This window comes from Nycticebus coucang, chromosome 4, assembly GCF_027406575.1.
Source record: "Nycticebus coucang isolate mNycCou1 chromosome 4, mNycCou1.pri, whole genome shotgun sequence".
Lineage (NCBI taxonomy): Eukaryota > Metazoa > Chordata > Mammalia > Primates > Lorisidae > Nycticebus > Nycticebus coucang.
The window spans coordinates 2,605,354-2,627,462 of NC_069783.1; the positions used below are offsets into that span (position 1 = coordinate 2,605,354).

A 22,109-nucleotide genomic window follows, 5' to 3' on the forward strand; every position below is an offset into this window, starting at 1 on the left:
ATTACCTTGCCCTGGTATCTTAATTACAGTATATCTTAAAATAATTCCTATTGTCTTTAAGGCCAGGGAAGAGATTCAGAATATATTTTCCTAAGTCATGTCAGAGTGTTCTAAGCTTGTAATTTACAGGGAAATGAATGTCACAGCCTGGGGAGGAGGACATTTTAATCACTTTAACGGTATCACCTGTAGAGTTAATGACTCCGTTTGAGCCTCAGATGGAGAAAAGTTATGTACATGCTATTAGCTACCTCAGTGATTTTTGTTAAGACTATTTCTCTCATCTTTTGGAAGTTATGGAATGCCTATTTCATATGGAATGCCTGGTTTTCAGCAGATCCTATATCTTAATCCTAGTAAAAGAAAGTCATATTTATTTCAACTTAGACCTTTTTCTCCTCTCTAACTTCATTATCAAGGTTCTGCATGTAGTGTGCAGTAATTACAGGATTTCCTCCACAGAGCTTGAGTTTTAGGTGGTACACTTTAAATTCTGATTTTAAAAATAATTTCTTCGTTGCACATTTCTGACATCTTATCATTGAGAATGGAGGAAGCCACCAGGAAGGGGAACAAGAGGTGGAAAACAAATGAGATGAAAATAGCAGAAGAGCATGCTAAGAAATAAGTAATGATGATTTCAAACAGCAGACAGCACATGATGATAAGAACTGGCTCTGTTCTTACCCCACTGAACACGCCCCACTGTGAAAGGAAAAGGTGCCAGGCCTTCCAGCTTGGTGCCGGCTGGTTCTTCTGGCCCATTCTCTCTGAACCCCCACCCCCTCCCCACCGAGTCAGCCTAAGTCTGGGGGAAATGCTAGAGCTGCAGGCAAACTGCAGGGAGGGGCACGGCAGCCTCACTCCACTTGCAACCTGTTTGCGTTCACTGAGGGCCCTGGCCCTGCAGTTCCACATGACTTCACGGGCAAGGCTGCTGCCCAGCCTGATAAAGTAAACACCGCAACACACTTGCTATACGTGGACAGCCAGAGGAGGAGGACAGTGGACCAGCCCATCCACCTGGCAGCAGCAGCAGCAGCAGCTGCAGGGGGAGCAGACAGGTGGGGGTGGAGCCTGCATGGGCATAACCGCCTCGTGGAGCCGTCGGACCGTGGCTAACAAAATGAGTATTTATTGAACTTCTGGCCTGATAGTCCCACTTCCAGTTATATACTTTAGAGTAAGTCTTGTACATGTTTGTAAAAGGAATGTTCAAAAATGTTTGTTGCTGGGCGGCGCCTGTGGCTCAAAGGGATAGGGCGCGGCCCCATATGCTGGAGGTGGCAGGTTCAAACCCAGTCCCAGCCAAAAACTGCAAAATAATAAAATAAAAGAAAAGAAAAAGAAAAAATATCTTAAAAAAAAAAAGTTTGTTGCCATATTATTTGTATTGACCAAAAATTTGATTTAAAAACCTTACTTAATACCCAACAATAAGAAAAAGAAAATTATGTTAGATAACAGTCAATTAAGTTCTTTAGAGCAATTGAAATAAATTAACTAGAGCCACATTCATTAGTATCACATTTCAAAACCAATGTTTGGGCCCTGCAGGTGCAGACCTGCTTAGGGCCTCCCTCTGCGCCAGTCCCTGGGCCCTGCTTCCCTTGCCCAGACCTCTGCAGAGTTTCTTCGTGAGACTCTCTTCAGGAAACCCCATGGCTGTGAAGCTACCACTGTGTCCAGCCAGGGCCCTGAAGGATGAGATGGCACAGCCTGACCTCTGGAAGAGATAAGTTATGGTGTTGGGTGATCCCCTTTGGTGCAAGCAAAAGTGTTTCTGTGCCTGGGAATGTTTTAGGAGTACATAGTGAACTAAGTGAAATAAATATTTTGTGCTCTCTCAGCAGGAGAAAACATTATTTGGAAAAGTATAAATTGTAAATGATAAACTTTCCTACCATGACTTCTTTGTGTTCTCTCCTGTTTTTATTCCTTTAATTTTCCTTGTTTTTAATTATGATAGAAGGAAAATCATCCCCATCTCTTTATTCCTTCTGCGGGCATGTCTGATGCTCACACCAGCAGATAATCCCAACCTGGATTAGAGATGGCAGTGCTGGGCCTCAGTGCAGCTCCCTGGCTGGGCGCCGGGTCTGGCCGTGCCTGGCCCGGCCTTGCCCCTCATTCCCACAGCCGGAGCCTCAAACAGGTCTTCGGTCCTCATGGCCATCTGGGCTTCCTCTGAGAAATGGAGAAGGGACTGCCTGGCTCCCTGCCACAGGATGTATGTCGGGTCACTGTCCCAAGGAGTTGAGTTCTTCTGACTTCTGGAAAATTGGCTGTCAGATTAGTTTAAGTTTGCATGTCATTTGTAGACCAGTCAATATCAATCAGAAAATGGCTTAGTCTAAGAGCACATACTTAATCAGTAGCAGCAATTGTCCAAGTAAATCTTTTATATTCAGTCACCTGTGGGGGAATTTTACTGGGAGAAGCTGTAACAGGAGCATAAACGTGTCTGCTTTCTATTTTTAGTTGGGAGAGAATGCACTTTTTAAAAGATTTACATTTGTAAAATAATGAATAATTAAGATAAGTTTTTGCATCATTTTAAATAGTAGTGATGTAGTTTGAAAAATAGAAAACACATCTTAGTATATGAAATGATAGTGAGAGCTGGGGGCTTTTTATATGATATATTTTACTATTTTAAATCATTTATGGAGTACTTTGTATTTGCAAAGTCCTTTAAAGTAATTTTATTAATACAGTTAAACATTTTATTTGTATGAATATCTATACATACAGGATATAAAATGAGATAGGAGCTTTTAGTATATTATATTTCTAATACATAAATATCCATAATCAGATTTTCTCATTTATGCATTTTTTAAAACGACCCAAATTCCAATGGCCTTGGTGGCAGGGAACTGAACATCAGGAGACTTCATATCTGCTATATCTAAGGCCTTATGTTTCTCAGAAAACAAAACAAAACAAAATTTCCTCATGATTTAGCTGCCACACTTAGTAGTACCCTGAGCCTTACCTGCTGGGTTTGAAGATACTATGTTATTCTGACAAGCGTGAATTGGGTTCCCGTGTGTCCTGTACTGTCCAAGGACAGGAGAGGAGAGGAGTGAGGTGGCCTCTCTGTGCCATCACTGCAGATGGGGATATGCACACGACCAATTGCTAAAAGTCTCAGAGGTCGAGCCCAGTGCACGTACGCATCTGCTGTTCCAGTAGGTCCCCCGCTTGTCTTTTAATTCAACACTTCTTTATTCCTGATATTACAAATAGCAAGTTTTTACCTGATCCAGAAAAACAATGAGGGAAAATTGTTAACTGAACCATTGCCCTTAAAAATGAAAGCTACCAACTAAAAAAAATAATAATATAAAAGTACTAATCACTACTATAGAGGATTCCCCCTATAAAGAAATGTTAGAAATGACAGAAGGGGAATTTAAAATACAGATGATGAAAACAATGAAGGAAATTGCTGAGAAAGTGGAAAACAACCAAAAAACAATGATGGAAATGGCTGAGAAAGTAGAAGATAGCTAAAAGGAAATCCAAAACAAAATCAGATAAGAGATTAATAACATGAAGAATATAGAAAGGGAATAGCAGAGCTGAAGGAATTGGAGCAGTCAATTAGGGAACTTAAAGATGCTGTAGAAAGTATCAACAATAGATTAGACCATGCAGAAGAAAGAATCTCAGAGGTAGAGGACAAAGCTCTTGAGATAGCTCAGATAGTTAAAGAGGCAGAAAAGAAGAGAGAGAAAGCAGAACGTTCATTGTCAGAATTATGGGAGCGTTCAAACATATGAGTTATTGCTATCCCAGAAGGGGAAGAAGAATGCCTCAGGGGAATGGAAGCCATACCAGAGAATATTATAAATGAAAAATTCCCAAACCAAAGATTCTGACACACTCCTTTCAGAGGGATATTGGACCGCAGGTCACCTCAACTCTAACCAAGCTGCTCCAAGACACAGTGCGATGAACCTGTCCAAAGTCAAGACAAAAGAAAAGATTTTGCAAGCTGCCAGGAGTAAGCACCACGTGACCTACAGGGGCAGATCCATCAGGGTGACTGCAGACTTCTCTAATGAAACTTTTCAAACCAGAAGACAATGGTAATCACCTTTAATCGACTTAAACAGAACAACTTCCATCCCAGAATTCTATATCCCGCTAAGCTAAACTTTAAAATTGACGGAGAAATCAAATCTTTTACTGATACACAAACATAGAGGAAATTTGCCACAAGACCAGATCTACAGGAAATATTTCAACCTGTTCTACACAGTGACCATCACAAGGGACCACCAGTAAAGTAAACACCCAGAAATTAAAGGATAGAACCTAACTTCCACAATGATGCAAAAGACAAAACTAAGCAGTGGACTTTCACGAAATAAGATGAATACAAAGCTACCACACTTAACAGATATCTATTATATAATAACAGAATATAACATAAATGTTAATGGCTTGAACTCCCCACTAACAAGGCAAAGTTTGGCTGAAAACAAAAGCCATTGATTTGCTGTCTTCAGGAAACACACTTAGTCTCAAAAGACAAATTAAAGCTCAGAGTTAAGGTTTGGAAGACAATTTTTCAGGCAAATGGAATCCAGAAGAAAATCCTGCAATCTTGTTTTCAGATACATGTGGATTTAAAGCAACTAAAGTCAAAAAAGACAAAGATGGTCACTTCATATTGGTCAAGGGAAGAATACAACAAGAAGACATTTCAATTCTAAATATTTATACACCCAATTTAAATGCTCCCAGATTCTTGAAACAGATCTTACTTAGTCTGAGCAACATGTTATCCTATAACACCATAATAACAGGGGACTTTAACACTTCTCTCACAGAGCTAGACAGATCCTCTAACAGAAATTAAACAAAGATATAAGGGACTCAAATAAAACCATAAACAACTGGCTTGACAGATGCATATATAACAGTCCATCCCAAAAATAAAGAATATACATTCTTCTCATGGCCCCATGGAACATTCTCCAAAATTGATCATATCCTAGGACACAAAACAAACCTCAATAGAATCAAAAGAATTGAAATTTTACCCTGTATCTTCTCAGACCACAAGGCACTAAAGGTAGAACTCAACTCCAACAAAAATGCTGAACGCCACACAAAGGCATGGAAATTAAACAACCTTCTGCTGAATGACAGTTGGGTGCAGGAAGAAATAAAAGAGGAAATCATTAACTTCCTTGAGCATAACAACAATGAAGACACAAGCTACCAAAACCTGTGGGATACTGCAAAAGCAGTCCTGAGAGGAAAATTTGTCACTTTAGAAGCCTGCATACAAAAAACAGAGCGCATCAGCAAACTCAGAAGACATCTTATGGAATTGGAAAAAAAAGAACAATCTAAGCCTGAACGCAGTAGAAGAAAAGAAATATCCAAAATTAAATCAGAGGTCAATGAAATTGAAAACAAAAGAATCATTCAGAAAATTAATGAAACACGTAGTTGGTTTTTTGAAAAAATAAATAAGATTGATAAACCTTTGGCCAGACTAACTAGAAATAGAAAAGTAAAATCTCTACTAACCTCAATCAGAAATGAAAAGGGGAAATAACAACTGATCCCACAGAGATACAAGACATTATCTCTGAATACTACCAGAAACTCTATGCACAGAAATTTGACAATGTGAAGGACATGGATCAATATTTAGAATCACATCCTCTCCCTAAACTTAGCCTGGAAGAAATAGAGCTCCTGAACAGACCAATTTCAATCACTGAGATCAAAGAAACAATAAAAAATCTCCCCACAAAACAATGCCCTGGTCCAGATGGCTTCACACCAGAATTCTATCAAACCTTTAAAGAAGAGCTTATTCCTATGTTGCAGAAATTATTCCAAAAAAATTGAAGAATCTTCCCCAACACGTTCTATGAAGCAAACATCACCCAGATACCAAAACCAGGAAAAGACACAACTAAAAAGGAGAACTTCAGACCAATTTCACACTAATGAATATAGATGCAAAAATTCTCAACAAAATCCTAGCCAATAGATTACAGCTTATCATCAAAAAAGTCATCCATCATGATCAAGAGTTTCATCCCAGGGATACAAGGCTGGTTTAACATACGCAAGTCCATTAACGTTATTCACCATATCAACAGCGGCAAAAACAAAGACCATATGATCCTCTCAATATATGCAGAAAAAGCATTTGATAAAATCCGGCATCCTTTTCTAATTAGAACACTGAAGAGTATAGGCATAGGTGGCACATTTCTAAAACTGATTGAAGCTATCTATGACAAACCCACAGCCAATATTTTACTGAATGGAGTTAAGCTGAAAGCTTTTCCGCTTAGAACTGGAACCAGACAAGATTGTCCTCTGTCACCTTTACTATTCAACGTAGTGCTGGAAGTTCTAGCCAATACAGTTAGGCAAGACAAGGAAATAAAGGGAATCCAAATGGGAGCAGAGGAGGTCAAACTCTCCCTCTTTGCTGATGATATGAACTTATACTTAGAGAACCCCAAAGACTGACCAACAAGACTCCTGGAAGTCATCAAAAAATACAGTAATGTCTCAGGATATAAAATCAATGTCCACAAGTCAGTAGCCTTTGTATACACCAATAACAGCCAAGATAAAAGGCTATTTAAGGACATAACTCCCTTCACCATAATTTCAAAGAAAATGAAATACCTAGGAATATTCCTAACAAAGAGGTGAAGGACCTCTATAAAGAAAATTATGAAACCCTAAGAAAGGAAATAGCAGAGGATTTTAACAAATGGAAGAACATACCATACTCATGGCTGGGAAGAATCAACATTGTTAAAATGTCTATACTTCCCAAAGCAATCTACCAATTCAACGCCATCCCTATTAAAATACCAAAATTGTACCTTCAAGACTTGGAAAAAAGGATTCTGCGTTTTGTATAGAACCAGAAAAACCCCATATAACTAAAGCAGTTCTTAGTAATAAAAGCAAAGCCAGGGGCATCAGCATACCAGATTTTAGTCTGTACTACAAAGCCATAATGGTCAAGACAGCATGGTACTGGCACAAAAACAGAGACATAGACATTTGGAATCAAATAGAAAACTAGGAAATGAAACTAACAACTTACAAGGACCTAATCTTCAATAAACCAAACAAGAACATAACACTGGGGGAAAGACTCCCTATTCAATAAATGGTGTTGAGAGAACTGGATATCCACATGCAAAAAACGGGAACTGGACCCACACCTCTCTCTACTCACAAAACTTGATTCAAGATGGATAAAGGACTTAAATTTAAGGCATGAAACAATAAAAATCCTCAAAGAAAACATAGGAAAAACACTGGGAGATACTGACCTGGGGAAAGACTTCATGAAGAAACTGCCATGGCAGTTGCAATGATAACCAAAATAAATAAATGGGACTTCATTAAACTGAAAAGCTTCTGTACAGCTAAGGAGACAACAACCAAAGCAAATAGACAACCTACACAATGGGAAAGGGTATTTGCATATTTTGAATCAGACAAAAGCTTAATAACTAGGATCTATAAAGAACTCAAATTAATCCACATGAAAAAAGCCAACAATCCGATATATCAATGGGGAAGAGAGATGAACAGAACTTTCTCTTAAGAAGACAGACGGATGGCTAGCAAACATATGAAAAAATGCTCATCATCCATAATTACTAGAGAAATGCAAAACAGAACCACCCTGAGATACCATCTAACCCCAGTGAGAACGGCCCACATCACAAAATCTCAAAATTGCAGGTGCTGGCATGGATGTGGAGAGAAGGGGACACTCTTACACTGCTAGTGGGGCTGCAAACTTAATACAACCTTTTTGGAAGGAAGTATGGAGAAACCTCAAAGAACTTATGCTAGACGTCCAGTTTGATCCTGCAGTCCCATTACTGGGCATTTATCCAAAAGGAAAAAAAACCTTTTATCATAGAGACACTTGCACTAGACTGTTTATTGCTACTCAGTTTACAATCGCCAAAATGTGAAAGCAACCTAAATGCCCCCCAACCCAGGAATGGATTAATAAGCTGTGGTACATGTATACCATGGAATGCTATCCAGCCATTAACAGAAAATTGGAGACTTTACAGCATTTGTATTAACCTGGATGGAAGTGAAACATATTATTCTTAGTAAAGCATCACAAGAATGGAGAAGCATGAATCCTATGTACTCAATTTTGACGCGACGACAATTAATGACATGGTGGGGGGCGGGGGAAGGGGAGAGCAGAGAGAGGGAAGGAGTGGGGGGGGTCTCAGTATGTGACACATCTTGTACCCTCAATGAATCCCCAACAATTAAAAAAAAATACCACTATTTTACATTTTAGCACATATGTATGTATATGCGTACACACAGGTGTATAATACACAGTACATATCTGAGGATTAATGGACATTTATTTGTATACATATACCATATGCAAATTTCCTATCATGCTTGTATAATTTTGTGGTGTTATTTATCGTATCTTAGGCATTTCCCCGTAGTAAAGAGTCTATTAAAGCATTTTAATGGCTATATAATTTGAAGCTATTAAAAATATCCTTGGGATAAATCCACCTTATACAGAAATCTTTTCTGCATTTGTGGTTCTCTCTCTGGGATAAATCTTAGAAGGAGAATTATTAAGACAAAGAGTGTGGCCATTTTTGCAGCTTTCAATATATATTGCTCACTGTGTGTCAGAACGATTATCCCTGTTTACATTCATCAACAACATGAATGTGCTTGCTTTAATTTCTCCTTGCCTACCCTTACTTGTATCTTTAAAAGCAATTTTTCTCCTAATTTCTTAGGGTAACAACACCATTTGCTTTTTTTCTTTCTTTTTTTTTTTTTTTTTTGCTAGTAAAGATTAACTCACTAGTACAATAGAATTTGCATTTTTTATTACTAGTGTGGTTAAATGTTTTTTAGCATCTTTTCGTTGTGCTTTTTTGACATTGCTGTCTGTTATACAACTTTTGTATATGCCAAATGCCACACAGAGAAATGCTTATGAAAAAGAAATACTTGTAGAAGTTATTTTCTTCCATCTTTATTTTCTTTTGTTTCCTTTTGTCTGAGCACGTGAAGCCTAGAGATGTATCTTTTAGAAATTAACAAGCTATGCGGTAGACTGCACTGCCCCAAAGAGCCAGAGGAGAGACGGGTTAAGAGTAGGAAGGCTTCACCTCGCACAGGAAAGACACCGTGAAGAGGGAAACACTGTTGAGAGCACGTTGGAGCTGGGTTTGAAGGGCAGTGATCTCGGTGGGCCGGGGCGGGCCAGTTCACATGGGGGGCAGCCCAGGCCAGCTGTGCCTTCTTCATCCACGACAGATTTCACTGTCATGTGCAGCTCCAGGTGGCCAGCTCGGGACTAGGAGGCGTCATCCGTTTTAAGTCGTTGATGACACTTGTGCTTCGCACGGCCTGCACTTACTGTAGGCCTCATCAGCACACTTAAAACTGGGGAAAACTAAGGATGGTTTTACACCAAGGGAGGCAAATAAGTTGGTAAGTGCAACCTGGAAAGACCTGACTGAGCTGTGAGTATTGGACGCAGATGAGAGAGGAATAGTAACAAAACCAGGAAAACACACCGGAAGTCACGTAGCAAGCGCTTAGTAAGTACCCACTGTGTGCAAAGGATCACGTTCGTCTGTTACACAAAAATCAGCAGTGCCCTCTGCTCCCAAGGACCTGTTGGAAGAGAGCAGGTGACACCATCACTGCACAGGGCCGTGCCTGGGGGTGGGACACTGGCAGAATTTAGTAACTGTCATCTACAGTTTCTTTCTTAACTTTTTAGAACTTTTGTTCACAAAAACTTAAAATTCTAACACGTGCCCTGGCTCTTCACTGAGGACTTTGCCATTTTCTGTTAGTTTGTGCCCTGCTTCTGTTTGCGAGGGTCAGGAAGTTGAGTCCTGAGACTGCAGGGAGCCCGTGATTTCTTTTATACTGGGCTGCTACTCATTGTAGGGGCAAGGAGGGATCTCCTCGTCTCAGTCGCTCACAGTCACCCCAGAGACCCTTGGCAAGGGCTTTAGGCTGGCATGGTAGCAGGACAGCGTTTGGTCAGGTCAGTGGCACAGCAGCTCCTGGTGAGTGAGTCCTGAAGCTTCTGGAGAGCTGACCCACGTGCACATGTACAAGGTAGGGGATCCAGTTAACAGATGACGGCTGCATTTGTGTTATTGAATATCATGCACCATTAAAAATCATGTTTTAGGAAAATATTGGAGGATACAAGAAAATTTAAGTTAATGATATGAAACTTTAATTTTTGAGACAGTCTCAAGCTGTCGTCCTGGGTAGAGTGCCAGGGCATCACAGCTCACAGCAACCTCCAACTCTTGTGCTTATGCAATTCTCTTGCCTGAGCAGCTGGTACTACAGGCTCCCTCCACAATATCCAGCTATTTTGTTGTTGTTGTTGCCATTGTTGTTTTTTAGCTGGCCCAGGCTGGGTTCAAACTGGCCGGCCTTGGTGTATGTGACCGGTGCCCTACACACTGAGCTACTGGCACCGCCCTGAAACTTTTTTTTTTTTTTTTTGAGACAGTCTCACTTTGTCGCTCTCAGTAAAGGGCTGTGGTATCACAGCTCACAGCAACCTCAAACTCTTGGAATCAAGCAATTCTCTTGCTTCAACCTCCCGAGTAGCTGGACTACAGGTGCCCACCACAACACCCGGCTATTTTTAGAGACAAGGTCTCATTCTGGTTCAGGCTGGTCTTGAACTCATGAACTCAGGCATTGAAACAATATATTTTTAAAAAGATTACAAGGATACATATGAGAATACTTTATATCACTATTCATGACTGACTTTCGTTTCCCACTTCATGCTTTGTTTTTTAGGAGTCCTACAATGTGCACAAGGGGTGGGGTGGGGTGGGGTGCAGACAGTATTAGCTGATGCCACCTGTGTGACAGCCAGGTCAATATGGAGGAGGTTCTGGCGCACATGACAATCTGGTCGGCACCACCACCTCACCTTGCTGCCCTCCCAGTGTCCCCTGCATTCGCTGATGCTCACAACCTGGGAGTCTTGAGTGTTTTGTGTATGATTCACTAACCTAGCTCAGGTCCCTTTTTGTTCATGTAATACCCTCCAAAGAATCAGAAAACTAGGTACTCCACACACATCTTTTAGTTATTTAAAATGTTTGATCATAAATTTTAAACTGTTGCAAGGATATAATTAATTTTTAGCACATAGTATGTTGCATGTGTGATTTAATTATATTTCCAGCAGCACGTGGACTACAGATTAAGCTCACTCGGTTTGGGGAAATGTGACCCACTTGGCAGCCAGCACACATTGTACCAGTCCCTCAAAGCAGGCTCATGTTGTCTTGGAAGAAATCTTACTGCATTTTGTAATCCATATAAACATGGTGGTGTGATCCCAGCAGCAGTCATTCCGCTCTGAGGGTTAATCCGGGGAATCTCTCTCATCACAGCCCTCGGGGATCCTGTCACCCTCTCCTGCCCTCCGGCTCTAGTCAGCCTCTCCCCTGCCATCCCCCCAATACCGTCCCTCAGACCCCGAGGTCTGCAGCACCTTGAACTCACTCCACCGTGTCTCAATCAGCACATTTTCTTGTGAGTTCCACAGGCCTCGGGTGCTAGGCTGTCCTCGCAGGCCATAGTGCGCACCTACACCGTGCCTTCCCTGAGCCCTCTGCCTGTGCCTGGTGCCGTCTCATCCAGTCCAAGTGCTCTGTTTGTCTGGGAACACTCACTGGCCCTGCCCCACCAGGCTTAGCTGAATCTCCATACTTGTGCGTGTACGTGCGTGTGTGTATACACGGTTGTGTATGCACACGTGTGCATGTACAGTTGGCCCTCCCTATCCACAGGCTCCCCATCCATGGATTCAGCCACTGCAGATCAAAAATATGACGTGTTACAATAGCGACGTTTCAGTCCATGGTTGGTTGAATCTTCAGGTGCAGAACTGTGGATGCAGAAGACTGGCCAAGGAACTTGAGCCCTGTGGATCTGGTGTCTCTGGGGGAACTAGAACCAAGCTGTGGCAGATACCGACTGGGGTCAACTTATGATGGTTTGACCATACAATGGTGCAAAAGCGATACACTTCAGGAAAAACCATCCTTAGAGGACCCATGCCATCCTTAATTGCCCCTGGATACAGGGTCTGCCCAGATGCGTAGACAGAGCTGCTCACACTTGGCAGAGCGTGGTTCCCACACGCTTGTTCATATCTGCAATTCGAAGAGAATACATGGCTGTCTGCATCGTTTAGACTAGAGAAGGCATTTGGAGATGGTTTCAGTAAATTATCTTAACCAGTCTAAAAATAATTCTCAACTGTCAACCAGAACACAGGAATCCGGTATTACTTGAAACTGTTTTGCTACAGTTGGACAGGTGGAGGGAATGGTACCAGCTTCATCTTCGCAGGTGACCGGAGCTGCTCGGCCATGGCTAAGTGGTTGCGTGGCAGCTGGCGAGGGAGGGCACAGCCGAGGTGCAGGAAGCGTGGTGTGGTGGGGCAGCGCCAGCAGCGGGAACCTGTGTGCGTCACCTGTGTGCAGCTTCCTCATGGTCCGAAACAAAGCAGACCGCAAGATACATACTAAGAAATCACATCTGAATCATCCTGGCAGTCTTTGCAGTGTGCCCTGGAGCTGGTGCTCCTTGTCAGGCCGTGGCAGGTACGGCACAGGGAGAACTGTGAGAGAAAGCTGGGAAGTTCACCCTGCAGCAAGGTACCAGCGTGCACCTGTCAGCATGACCAAATCCAGAACACTGACAATGAGGCGGCTTTTGTATGGGTGTAAGTGTTCAGTTCACTTAGGCCAGTTATCAGGAGTGCAAAGCAATACTGGAATTGCTTCACTGTATGGAAGAGAGTACTGAGTTTTATAAGAAAACGCCAAGTCGTCTTCCAAAGTTGCTGTGCCATTTTGCATTCCCGCCAGCACCGAGGAGCAGTTCCTTGTGCCCCACATCCTCTGCTCCCCTCCCAGGGAGTGAGAAGATTCGGTTCTCTCCCTCCTCAGGGATCCCGAAGGAAGAAGAGCAGAGCTCCGTCAGTGTCACTTGGAGAATCTCCACTAGCAGAGGCCCATGTTCCCCGTGTCCTTGCTGGCCATGAGGAGACGGCGAGGGGAGCAGTGCACACAGGAGTTAGTGTACAGAGGAGGCGTGAGACGCACTCTGATGCATGTTTTTAAGTGTGGAAACTCCCAAACTTATCGCTGAAGAAGCACTTGACTGGGCACAAAACCACTTCATCAGTCCTTGAGAAACAGCTGTTTCATGTCTGTCTTCCTTGCTCGACCCTGGCTGTTGAGTCTGGGACGTGGCATTCATTCATTCACACTCTGCCCCGGCAACCCCACCTTGAAGCCTGTGTGTTGGCCCCACACGTCAGCAGCATTCACAGATGGCGCCTATGGTGTTGAGAAACACACGCTGAGCGTCCGCTGTGAGCCCGTACAGGGTCTCACACTCTCTCCGGTGATGTGTGTTTCCTGCTCACTCCCTGGTGCACCAGGGCAAGAGATCAGGATGGGAGGGCACCCGCCAGCCCAGGTTGAAGCTCCAGCATGAAGTGACATGAAGAAGCCTGTGTGTCAACCACTGGCCTGTGACAAGCAGATTTAGCATAGTTCATTTTTTTTTATGTTCGTACTGGTAAGTTAGGATTATATTGAACATAGAACCACTTACAGTCACATGCAGATCTTACAGACACCAGAAAATATATCTGACACATAGTTTGATGAAATTAAATTATTGACTTTAAATTGACAGAAACCATGTTGACTAATCTTGCTAAAAAGGAAACTGGTCCTAGACTAGAGGCTGGGGGAGCTTTCCGGTACAAAGTCTGCTGTCTGGGTGTTGAGAGTGAATGTTCTAAGATGTGATCCTCTCCAGCTGCAGCCCCATGGCCCTCCTGCCTCCTTACAGCGCAGTGTGGGGGCTCTGCCCTCTGCTTGTGGCTCACCACCTTTGCCTTCTTGGTTTCTGATAGCTGGATGGAACTTTGGCCACGTGTCCCTCCTGTCCTCTGTGTGTGTCCAGACGCGCGTCCCTCCTGTCCTGTGTGTGTATCTGGACACGCGTCCCTCCCGTCCTGTGTGTGTCTGACCACACGTCCCATTGTATCTTGCAGAGCTGCCGAAACTGGAGGGCAGCAGTGGACCTCTGCGGGCGCCTCCTCACAGCTCACGGCCAGGGCTATGGCAAGAGTGGGCTGCCCACCAGCCACACAACAGACTCGCTGCAGGTGAGACGCCTTTTGGTTGCTAGACTTTTATTTGGCTTACAATAGTTTGGGGACACGGAAGAGATCCTGGCCTTTCATGCCAATAAAAATAATTTGAGAACAGGGGGCGGAGCAAGATGGCAGCCGAGTAACAGCTTCCTTGCATCTGGGCACCGTGAGTCTGGGGAGATAGGACTCCAGGCATCTCTGCCTGGTGGGACCTGCCTATCATCACTCCTATGAGGATACAGGGAGTCAGCGAGAGACTTCTGGACCCCAAGAGGAGGACTAAAACAGTGGAAAACCGGCAAGTGGTCGCGTGTGTTCAACCCGTCTAAACCCGCCCACAACTGTAAGTTCAGTAGCAGCGAGACTGCAAACCAGAAAGGCCTTACCTGTGAACTCTTTTGATGTCCTTGGACTTGGCACTGAGTTGAACTGCCTTGGGGAAGGCCTGAGTGGGAGTGCGGAGAACTTTGGCCGTTGTCTAGGGCCCCAGTCTGAGCCGCTGAGCCAGACGGAGCTAATAGTGTTTGGCGGTGGGTCACACGGATCCATTGTCAGTGATCTGCCCCGGCAAGCTCCGCCCTCAGGGTCGCAGAGCTAGAAACGGGTGGGAGCTGGTAACCCAGCAACCAAGTAGCCTAAGGGTGGGGTCTGAGCTGCCTTGCAGCCCTAACCCTCAGGGGCAGAGTGAGACCGGTTTTGGCACACTGAGTAAGTGGATAGCCACTTCAGCAGTGATTCCAGCAAGAAAGCTGGGAAAGCTTCTGCTCAGCAAGTTTACAAGTTCAAAGTGCCTTTTAAGTGGGCTGAAGAGAGATTTAGGGTGTCTACCTGCTGGGGTTTGAGAAATCAGCAGCCTCCAGTCGTATCAGAACTGTGACTAACATCTCATACCCCAAAAGACCACGTGTTGCCCAGACAATATTCAACAACATATACAAACTGCTTTGTTTTTGGTTGTGTATTTTTTTTTTCTTTTTTTTTTGTTTGGTTGGGTTTTTTTGTTTGTTTATTTTGACGTTGTTGATGTTCTTTTGTTTCTTAATTTCAATCTTTTCCATACAGATCCCTTTTCCTTTCTCAATTTTTCTAGTTTAATTATAATTTCCCATTGCTGCCTTTTTTAATAACTACAACTTCATTTTTGCTAGTGTTTCTACCGCTATCACTTGGTTTTTCACCCAATTTTATCGCCATAAAGTTTTCTGTTTGCTTGTTTTGGTTTGATTTATAGCATTTTTGTCTTTCCTCTCTACTTGGTGGAGGTGGGGTACTGTGTCTGACCAGGTTAGCAAAGAGCTGCTGACCTCAAGGGAACCACCCAACTGGGCACACAACCCCCAGAAGGTGGGGTTTTTTAAGGTTGTGTCAAAGTACCCTACTGTACACCTATATTGCCCTGTCTCCCTCTTTCTGTGCCTCTCTTCTTTTTGTCAATATTCCTTATCCCTACCCCCTCTCCTTTCTCTATCTTTCTTTTTTTTCTTATCACTCGGTCCTCCTTTCTTTCATCCCTTTTTTGCTCTTTAACCTTCTCACCTTTCTGGTCCTGTAACCCTTAGTCCACAGGCACAAGAACTTAAAGAGCAAGAGGAAGTGAAAGGAAAATTAGGGCAAGGAAACAGATAAAAGAAATCACTCATGAGGAAGAATCAGCAGAAAACTCCAGGCAACATGAAGAACCAGTCCAGAACAACCCCACCAAGGGACCATGAGGTAGCTACTGCAGAGGATTCCACCTATACAGAAATGTTAGGAATGACAGAAAGGGAATTTAGAATACACATGTTGAAAACAATGAAAGAAATGATGGAAACAATGAAGGAAACTGCTAATAAAGTGGAAAATAACCAAAAGGAAATCCAAAAACAGAATCAAATCAGAGATGAACGATATGAAGAATATAAAAAGGATATAGCAGAGCTGAAGGAAATGAAACAGTCAATCAGGGAACTTAAAGATGCAATGGAAAGTATCAGCAACAGGTTAGACCATGCAGAAGAAAGAATTTCAGAGGTAGAAGACAAAGTTTTTGAGATAACTCAGATAGTAAAAGAGGCAGAAAAGAAGAGAGAGAAAGCAGAACGTTCACTGTCAGAATTATGGGACTTTATGAAACGTTCCAACATACGAGTTATAGGAATTCCAGAAGGGGAAGAAGAATGCCCCAGAGGAATGGAAGCCATACTAGAGAATATTATAAAAGAAAATTTCCCAAACATCACCAAAGATTCTGACACACTGCTTTCAGAGGGCTATCGGACCCCGGGTCGCCTCAACTCTAACCGAGCTTCTCCAAGACACATTGTGATGAACCTGTCCAAAGTCAAGACAAAAGAAAAGATTCTGCAAGCTGCCAGGAGTAAGCGCCAGTTGACCTAAAGGGGCAAATCCATCAGAGTGACCTCAGACTTCTCTAATGAAACTTTCCAAGCAAGAAGACAATGGTCATCTACCTTTAATCTACTTAAACAGAACAATTTTCAGCCCAGAATTCTGTACCCTGCTAAGCTAAGCTTCAAAATTGATGGAGAAATCAAATCATTTACGGATATACAAACATTGAGGAAATTCACCACAACAAGACCAGCTCTACAGGGAATACTTCAACCTGTTCTGCACACTGACCACCACAATGGATCAGCAGCAAAGTAAGAACTCAGAAATCAAAGGACAGAACCTAACCTCCCCACTGATGCAAAAGATAAAACTAAGCAATGGACTCTCACCAAATAAGACGAATAGAATACTACCACACTTATCAATTATCTCAATAAATGTTAATGGCTTGAATTCCCCACTGAAGAGACATAGATTGGCTGACTGGATTAAAAAACACAAGCCATCCATTTGCTGTCTGCAAGAAACACACCTGGCTTCAAAAGACAAATTAAAGCTCCGAGTCAAGGGTTGGAAGACAATTTTTCAGGCAAATGGAATTCAGAAGAAAAGAGGAGTTGCAATCTTATTTTCAGATACATGTGGATTTAAAGCAACTAAAGTCAAAAAAGACAAAGATGGTCACTTTATATTGGTCAAGGGAAAACTACAACAAGAAGACATTTCAATTCTAAATATCTATGCACCAAATTTAAATGCTCCCAGATTCTTGAAACAGACCTTACTCAGTCTGAGCAATATGATATCTGATAATACCATCATAACAGGGGACTTTAACACACCTCTTACAGAGCTGGACAGATCCTCTAAACAGAAATTAAACAAAGATATAAGAGATTTAAATGAGACCCTAGAACAATTATGCTTGATAGACGCATATAGAACACTCCACCCCAAAGATAAAGAATATACATTCTTCTCATCACCCCATGGAACATTCTCCAAAATTGATCATATCCTGGGACACAAAACAAATATCAACAGAATCAAAAGAATTGAAATTTTACCTTGTATCTTTTCAGACCATAAGGCACTAAAGGTGGAACTCAACTCTAACAAAAATGCTCGACCCCATCCAAAGGCATGGAAATTAAACAATCTTCTGTTGAATAACAGATGGGTGCAGGAAGAAATCAAACAGGAAATCACTAACTTCCTTAAGCATAACAACAATGAAGACACAAGCTACCAAAACCTGTGGGATACTGCAAAAGCAGTTTTGAGAGGAAAATTCATCGCTTTAGATGCCTACATTCGAAAAACAGACAGAGAGCACATCAACAATCTCACAAGAGACCTTATGGAATTGGAAAAAGAAGAACAATCTAAGCCTAAACTCAGTAGAAGAAAAGAAATCTCCAAAATCAAATCAGAGATCAATGAAATTGAAAACAAAAGAATCATTCAGAATATTAATGAAACAAGGAGTTGGTTTTTTGAAAAAATAAATAAAATAGATAAACCATTGGCCAGACTAACTAGAAATAGAAAAGTAAAATCTCTAGTAACCTCAATCAGAAATGATAAAGGGGAAATAACAACTGATCCCACAGAGATACAAGAGATCATCTCTGAATACTACCAGAAACTGTATGCCCAGAAATTTGACAATGTGAAGGAAATGGATCAATATTTGGAATCACACCCTCTCCCTAGACTTGGCCAGGAAGAAACAGACCTCCTCAACAGACCAATTTCAAGCACTGAGATCAAAGAAACAATAAAAAAGCTTCCAACTAAAAAATGCCCTGGTCCAGATGGCTTCACTCCAGAATTCTATCAAACCTTCAAGGAAGAGCTTATTCCTGTACTGCAGAAATTATTCCAAAAAATTGAGGAAGAAGGAATCTTCCCCAACACATTCTATGAAGCAAACATCACCCTGATACCAAAACCAGGAAAAGACCCAAACAAAAAGGAGAATTTCAGACCAATCTCACTCATGAATATAGATGGAAAAATTCTCAACAAAATCCTAGCCAATAGATTACAGCTTATCATCAAAAAAGTCATTCATCATGATCAAGCAGTCTTCATCCCAGGGATGCAAGGCTGGTTCAACATACGCAAGTCCATAAACGTTATCCACCATATTATCAGAGGCAAAAATAAAGATCACATGATCCTCTCAATAGATGCAGAAAAAGCATTTGATAAAATCCAGCATCCTTTTCTAATTAGAACACTGAAGAGTATAGGCATAGGTGGCACATTTCTAAAACTGATTGAAGCTATCTATGACAAACCCACAGCCAATATTTTACTGAATGGAGTAAAACTCAAAGCTTTTCCTCTTAGAACTGGAACCAGACAAGGTTGTCCTCTGTCACCTTTACTATTCAACATAGTGCTGGAAGTTCTAGCCAATACAATTAGGCAAGACAAGGAAATAAAGGGAATCCAAATGGGAGCAGAGGAGGTCAAACTCTCCCTCTTTGCTGACGACATGATCTTATACTTAGAGAACCCCAAAGACTCAACCACAAGACTCCTAGAAGTCATCAAAAAATACAGTAATGTTTCAGGATATAAAATCAATGTCCACAAGTCAGTAGCCTTTGTATACACCAATAACAGTCAAGAGGAGAAGCTAATTAAGGACACAACTCCCTTCACCATAGTTTCAAAGAAAATGAAATACCTAGGAATATACCTAACGAAGGAGGTGAAGGACCTCTATAAAGAAAACTATGAACTCCTCAGAAAGGAAATAGCAGAGGATATTAACAAATGGAAGAACATACCATGCTCATGGATGGGAAGAATCAACATTGTTAAAATGTCTATACTTCCCAAAGCAATCTACCTATTCAATGCCATTCCTATCAAAGTACCTACATCGTACTTTCAAGATTTGGAAAAAATGATTCTGCGTTTTGTATGGAACCGGAAAAAACCCCGTATAGCTAAGGCAGTTCTTAGTAACAAAAATAAAGCTGGGGGCATCAGCATACCAGATTTTAGTCTGTACTACAAAGCCATAGTGCTCAAGACAGCATGGTACTGGCACAAAAACAGAGACATAGACACTTGGAATCGAATTGAACACCAAGAAATGAAACTAACATCTTACAACCACCTAATCTTCGATAAACCAAACAAGAACTTACCTTGGGGGAAAGACTCCCTATTCAATAAATGGTGTTGGGAGAATTGGATGTCTGCGTGTAAAAGACTGAAACTGGACCCACACCTTTCCCCACTCACAAAAATTGACTCAAGATGGATAAAGGACTTAAATTTAAGGCACGAAACAATAAAAATCCTCAAAGAAAGCATAGGAAAAACACTGGAAGATATTGGCCTGGGGGAAGACTTCATGAAGAAGACTGCCATGGCAATTGCAACAACAACAAAAATAAACAAATGGGACTTCATTAAACTGAAAAGCTTCTGTACAGCTAAGGTGACGATAACCAAAGCAAAGAGACAACCCACACAATGGGAAAGGATATTTGCATATTTTCAATCAGACAAAAGCTTGATAACCAGGATCTATAGAGAACTCAAATTAATCCACATGAAAAAAGCCAACAATCCCTTATATCAATGGGCAAGTGACATGAATAGAACTTTCTCTAAAGACGACAGACGAATGGCTAACAAACACATGAAAAAATGTTCATCATCTCTATATATTAGAGAAATGCAAATCAAAACATCCCTGAGATATCATCTAACCCCAGAGAGAATGGCCCACATCACAAAATCTCAAAACTGCAGATGCTGGCGTGGATGTGGAGAGAAGGGAACACTTTTACACTGCTGGTGGGACTGCAAACTAGTACAACCTTTCTGGAAGGAAGTATGGAGAAACCTCAAAGCACTCAACCTAGACCTCCCATTTGATCCTGCAATCCCATTACTGGGCATCTACCCAGAAGGAAAAAAATCCTTTTATCATAAGGACACTTGTACTAGACTGTTTATTGCAGCTCAATTTACAATCGCCAAAATGTGGAAACAGCCTAAATGCCCACCAACCCAGGAATGGATTAACAAGCTGTGGTATATGTATACCATGGAATACTATTCAGCCATTAAAAAAAATGGAGACTTTACATCCTTCGTATTAACCTGGATGGAAGTGGAAGACATTATTCTTAGTAAAGCATCACAAGAATGGAGAAGCATGAATCCTATGTACTCAATCTTGATATGAGGACAATTAATGACAATTAAGGTTATGGGGGGGTAAGCAGAAAGAGAGAGGGAGGGAGGGGGGTGGGGCCTTAGTGTGTGTCACACTTTATGGGGGCAAGACATGATTGCAAGAGGGACTTTACCTAACAATTGCAATCAGTGTAACTGGCTTATTGTACCCTCAATGAATCCCCAACAATAAAAAAAAAAGAAAAAAAAAAAATAATTTGAGAACAAACAAAAAATGGCTTTTTTTTTTTTTTTGAGACAGATCTCACTATGTCACCCTAGCTAGAGTGCTGTGGTGTCACAGCTCACAGCAACCTCAAACTCTTGGGCTTAAGTGATTCTCTTGCCTCAGCCTCCCAAGTAGCTGGAATTATAGGCATCCTCCACAATGCTATTGCAGTTGTCATTGTTGCTTAGCTGGCCCAGGCTGGATTCAAACTCGCCAGCCTCGGTGTATGTGGCTGGTGCTATAACCACTGTGCTATAGGCGCCGAGCCAAAAAAAATGACTTTTCATATCCTGAGCTTAATCTCAGTGTGAAATTACGCTGCTTCTTCCTTTCTTAGTTACGCTGTTTCTCTTACACCCAGGGGAACTGGGATTCTCACTCCACACTGTCATGCCAGAAGTTCGTTGCAGGGCACTCAGTGAGATGGGCTGTGGCTGAGGTTGGCAGGTGGTTCCCTGTCTAGTTGGGAGCGGCAGCTGGCACAGGCCCCCTGGTGTGTCTGGGCCTGGGGGAAAGCAGTGACGTGGGTGGTGCCGTCTGCACCAAGTCCCTGTGCCGTGGCTTTGTCCTCCTGGTATGATAATATCACTTGCTCTAAAATTTACAAAATGAAAAGGAATGCATAAAGCAGAGTTATGAACAAAAGGCGACTTCTCTGATGAGAAGGAACAACTACAAAAGTTTATAAATTCTTACTTTTTTTCTGGGGTGGTTGTTTTAGCCATTACTCTACCTTACATAGGACTCCCCAGAACTAAAAAGATCACCAGACTCTCCAGAACTGTGAAAAGCCTCTGAAGGAGATGAGTCTGGGGAGAGCTGCTGGTGTGGTTCTTTCAAACAGGCTCCCTTTTCTACAGTGTCTTCCCCGAACAGTGGACGGAGCACAGGAAGATAAGGGCAGCTCTGGCTTTAGACATGTGTCTCCCCTTCGCCCCCACTGATTCACCAAATCCTAGGTTATTTTTCTTCAAACCCATCACTGTCTCCCGTTCAGGCCTCCCGGGAATGCTGCTTCACCTCCTGTGTGAACTTACTTCAACCCTGTCTGTACACTGGCTCAGCAAACGG

General features: G+C 42.1%; 1 protein-coding gene across 3 annotated transcripts in view; it reads left to right on the top strand.

Moving 5' to 3' along the window:
- Positions 1-22,109, top strand: part of TRAPPC12 (trafficking protein particle complex subunit 12) — a 108,464-nt gene that overhangs the window by 25,087 nt on the left and 61,268 nt on the right. For all 3 annotated transcript variants that reach the window (XM_053587106.1, XM_053587108.1, XM_053587107.1), the window contains exon 4: positions 14,159-14,272. In XM_053587106.1, coding sequence (XP_053443081.1) covers positions 14,159-14,272 — 114 coding nt within the window. The remainder of the gene's footprint in view (positions 1-14,158; positions 14,273-22,109) is intronic.